General features: G+C 31.1%; 1 protein-coding gene across 1 annotated transcript in view; it reads left to right on the forward strand.

The window, feature by feature from the left end:
• The first annotated feature begins 2,658 nt into the window (after nt 1–2,658).
• The window catches only part of dmtf1 (cyclin D binding myb-like transcription factor 1), a 16,891-nt gene continuing 14,714 nt past the window's right edge, over nt 2,659–4,835 (forward strand). The window contains exons 1-2 of the mRNA XM_015383922.1: nt 2,659–2,746; nt 4,059–4,171. Of these exons, the coding sequence (XP_015239408.1) occupies nt 4,066–4,171 (106 nt within the window). The 5' untranslated portion in view covers nt 2,659–2,746; nt 4,059–4,065. The remainder of the gene's footprint in view (nt 2,747–4,058; nt 4,172–4,835) is intronic.

The following is a 4,835-nucleotide window of genomic DNA, read 5'->3' on the forward strand; positions in this document are numbered from 1 at the left end:
CGGATTTTAAAGCTTATTTAATAGAAGTCAAACAATATTATCATACAATTCATCTTTCTTCTCATCAGAAAGCTCAAAAAACCATAACAGTCTGTTCCCAACTAAAAATTCTAGACAATTAATGTTGTAAAAGATATATTTATTTGTATAATACATACACATATATATATATGACACTCCCCAGCGCATATGTTTGTATAGTTGCTTGTTTATTTTCTCCTAACTGTACTTGTTTATTGTGACATACCCCCTGGCATATTTATTTGTTTGTTTGTTTGTTTATATATTGTTCTGTGACTTTAAGTGAAAAAAAATAAATAAAAAATAAATAAATAAATAAAATAAAATAATACTCTTTCCCGGAACTAATTCTTCTTCTTCTTCTTGTTGGATTTATTGGCGGTTGGCAACAAACATTTAGTAGCATTAGCGCCACTTAATGGTATGGAGTGGGGTTCGTGATGGACTATCGACTAATAAACATATATATATATATATATATATATATATATATATATATATATATATATATATATATATATATATAAACTACATACTTATACATATCTTTGTTTTCTGCAAACACATTCACCCTCTCTATAATCAAATTCTATGAAATAATTTAGTTTTCTTCAAAAATTGGATAATTATTTGTATGTTTACTATCTACTAAATTAATCTTTTCCTTAATTCAGTCAAACTCTCTCCTCATAACTCTTCTCTGGCTTTCATATTTATGACATTCCAGTATAACATGTTCTGTTGTTTCATATTTTCCACAGTCATCACATTTTCCAGTAGTTTGTTTTTTAATTTTGAAAAGTGTTTAATTAAGTTCTGTTTGACCAAATCTTAATCTCGTTCTCTCTCTCTCCTCCTTTCTATTTTGTCTTCCATTTCTTCTTGTTCCTACCATCTTCTGAATTTTATAAAACCATCTTTCTGATTTTTTTTCTATTTTTCCATAACTTTTTCTTTAATAAAACCTTTTCCCTCCAATTTACTTGTTTTAACTGCAGAACTAATAGGATTTTGAATTGTTCTCTTTCCCATTTTATCTGCCCTCTGGTTTCCTTCTTCTCCAATCTTAGCTGGAACTCACACAAATACAACTAACTAACCCATATTTATTATTCTGAATAAGGTATGAAATATTTCTAATAGAATATGCATCCTACTATCTGACTGATTATATTTATTTAAACTTAATAATGCAGAGCTTGAATCAGAACAAATTACTGTTTTTAATGGTTTTATTGTATAGCTAATAATATTGCCAGCATTTCCCCTGTTTATACTAATAATCCATCTGAAATTCCTTTACCTATTTTTATATTGAATTCTGGCATTACAAAAGCTATTCCTATTCCTATTTGTTGTTATTTTTGATGCATCAGTATAAATTTGCATATATTGATAATAACTGTCTAAATGTAACTGTACTAAATTAATATCTAACATGTACAATTTATCTTATTTCTTTCCAATTCCCGGAACTAATTTTTTTGTTCCCACCATTTTATTGTGTCATCATTTTCCTCTCAGTTATCACTCAACTTATCTGAATTAAAGTTAATTTCGTATTGACTCTTAGTTTATTTACTGTTTTTACTCTACTTATTGTTTTAAAAATATGATTTAAAATCCTAGTCCACAAGCATTCCTCATTCACAATTTCCCCTAAATTTTCACGTTGTGATATGTTTTACTTATTTATTGGCTGCATCTAAAAATATCAAAGGTATTTTCAATTTAAACATAGATATGAAATAATACAATATAAAATTAATACATTATATCATTGTTCTAGGTCATCAAACCAATTCAGTTTAGTCTGTCAAATAAACTGTATGTAGTGTCTTTAAATGTCCAGCAGGTGTCAGTATTCTGCGAGACAAAATCAATACAGTTTGGCTTCAAAATGCCTCATTAACCATCACTGCTCTGCATTTAACCCATCCCCTTAGGGAGAGGCATAATTCACGGACAAATATTCTGAATTATTCAACAAAAAGGAGAAAATGTAAACATAAAGAAGCATTAAAGCTTTTATTAAATTTAACTATACAAGTTGCCATTTGTTATGTACACATTGGTTGCCAGGTTTGCTTCTCGTTCGCCTCGGAATCTTGAAAAGCTTTATTTTAAGATTCTGTAAACAAGGTTTTAAGCGCTGACCATGTATTAATATTATGTACACATACTGCAAAAGGGTGTAATAGAATATATAAAAAATAACAATATAAATGTTAGTATCAATTGAGTCAAATTATTTTTGAAAACACTGAAAGAAAAAGAAAAGAAAGGCAGCAGAATGTAAAGCAAAAATCCAGGAAAGTAGCTGAAATTTCCCGAAATTCACAAAGGTGTTTATGATTTATAAATGGACACTGTTGATATGTAATATTATATGCCAATAAATATAAAATAAACGAAAAAACTTGTAGGCTAAGGTCGTGTTTTATCAAAGAGACTGTCACCATCAAAGTTTTTATTACTTTTTTTATTGTTTGTTTCTGTTTTATATATTTGACATAAAGTGGTATAAAGTTGTCAAACTGTCGCTGTGAAGTTTTAAACTATTAACTGATCGGTATGTATAAAGAAAGAACCAAAAATCTACCAGTTCCGGTTTGGGCATAAGGATCAGACCTGGCAACCCTCTGGGCCTCCGTAAGGCGCTCTTTCATCCTGGCACTTTACCTTCATCCTGGTACCTCGAAAGTCCCCGGACCAAAAACAGGAAGTAAGTAGTCAAATCAAAAGTAAAATTCACTTTCTCTTCGGTGGCCAGAGGCCACAGCATGCCCGGGAGCTAAAACACAGCATAATAAACTCCCAGAAGTTTCAAACGGAGCTAAAACCACACAGGGAGCACAAGCTAGAGCCTTTCGACAAACATGGCGCCGCAGATTTTTATGTCGTCTTTCTTTTAGCTCGGTGCTATCTGTTAGCTTCGATTCAGAGCAACTGTTTACACTATTTTAATTGTTTTTTTTAATGCTTTTTATAAATGGTTTTAATCAATATTGTTTCTGCTAATTAATATTATAAAACACGAGTGTACTCTTTTGTGGATGTGTTTTTTCATCCCTTGGGGCCGCTTTCCAAACTCTACCAAAAAAACAACTACTTTTATTCATTCTCCCAATATTTAGGAAAGAAATTACCATAATACAGTTTAGTTTTTTATTAAATATACTTTTGGTAGTCAGATTTACGATTCGGCATGCATTTTGGGTAGTAATATTAATTGGTCATTCCAATTTATATCAAAACAATTTCCAAACAAATGCATGTTTACGTAATGTCAACATAAAACCGATAGAGGGCGACAGCGCGCAGTGAAAGCCAAAAGCTTCTGTGAATTTATCACTCATTACAGCTTTTTTTCTTTTTTATTCTGCTATAAAATATTCCGTTTTCATTTACATCTGGAAGTTTGGTTAATTTACAATAGGACAATTACAAATTTATAATGAAAAATTACAGTTTTGACAATCCTAACTTGGAAAAAACAAAAAAAAGTGACTAATCTGAACAAGATGATTCAAATACACATATTGTTATTAGTCCAAAGAACACATAAAATATGCAACATCAAATAATTTGAATAAATCATTTAACTTTCTTATTCTGGGCCAATAGATGATAAAAAGTTGTTTAATATTGTATTAAGAAATGCACAATGAATTGTTTGTCTAAAAATACAGAATTGCTTTAATTTTTGTCTTTTTTTTTTTACATTTTATTTAAGGTTAAGCATAAGTGGTGTCCATAGGAAATGTAATTCTAAAGTAAGGATAATATTAGAAGTTATCGTTTAAAAGCTCCTAATAGATATTTGTCTTATAGACTTACATCATTGTAAATTCAGCAGATATGAACTTGTAAAAATTTCTGTAAAGGTCATTTCTGTCATTTTTTTCTTTATAGATTTATTATTTTCTTTGCTCTTATATTATAAACCAGATTTTTCTAGATTCTGCCGGGGTAACATGCAGGCTGTGTGTCAGTGGTGCAGCTGTTAGGTTGGTGTGTTTTTGTGTGTTCTGCAGGTGCAGGATGAGCTCGGCAGCAGAAGAAGAACCGGCAGCTTTAGAAAGCGTGAAGCCCGTCACGTTAACTCAGGACAGTGATGGGAGCATCATCCTACACTGTCCTTCAAACGGTGGGTCAACAGAAACAGCAGATCCTTAGCTTATTACTGAGGCCTTGGTGAATAAACAACCCAGTACTGACTGGTTTTGATAGATTTTAAACCTATCTTTGATGGGTTTTTATTTTAAATCACGCCCCACAGACTGTGCTGAGATTTGTAAAACGCCTTCAGATAAATTCAGATTTTATCGAAAGCTGTAAAACCTCTAATTGTGAGCTGCAGAAAGGTCCAAAGTGATATTAATTCAGTGGAAAAACAACACAAAACCTTCAGAAATAAGAATCTTTGTCTGAATCAGACAAAAGGACTCAGTTCTCCAGTAAGATTTTAACATAAAAATAAATGGATCTCTGGAACATCTGTGTAAAGAGGAAAAGTTAGATTCCTCTCTGATTTTCCAAGGTTTTCTGATTGATTCACATCTGGAAAGCAAAGTGAGAACTGAAGTGTCTTCTTAACCATGTTTTAAATGAAATGACTCCATAAATGGCACCACACTGGGTTTTCTACTCACTAATCTGCAACTTTAAAGAATAACGTGATCTTATGACTTTGATTTCAATCAGGAAAGTCACCCAAATATTTAAGATGTTTATTGCAGGTATAATAATTCTCCCTACATGTGTTCATATTTACAGGCCATCTTCAAACATATTTCCTTTTACCAAATTAG

The sequence above is a fragment of the Cyprinodon variegatus genome, unplaced genomic scaffold (genome assembly GCF_000732505.1).
Source record: "Cyprinodon variegatus isolate N-32 unplaced genomic scaffold, C_variegatus-1.0 Scaffold298, whole genome shotgun sequence".
NCBI classification, from domain to species: domain Eukaryota; kingdom Metazoa; phylum Chordata; class Actinopteri; order Cyprinodontiformes; family Cyprinodontidae; genus Cyprinodon; species Cyprinodon variegatus.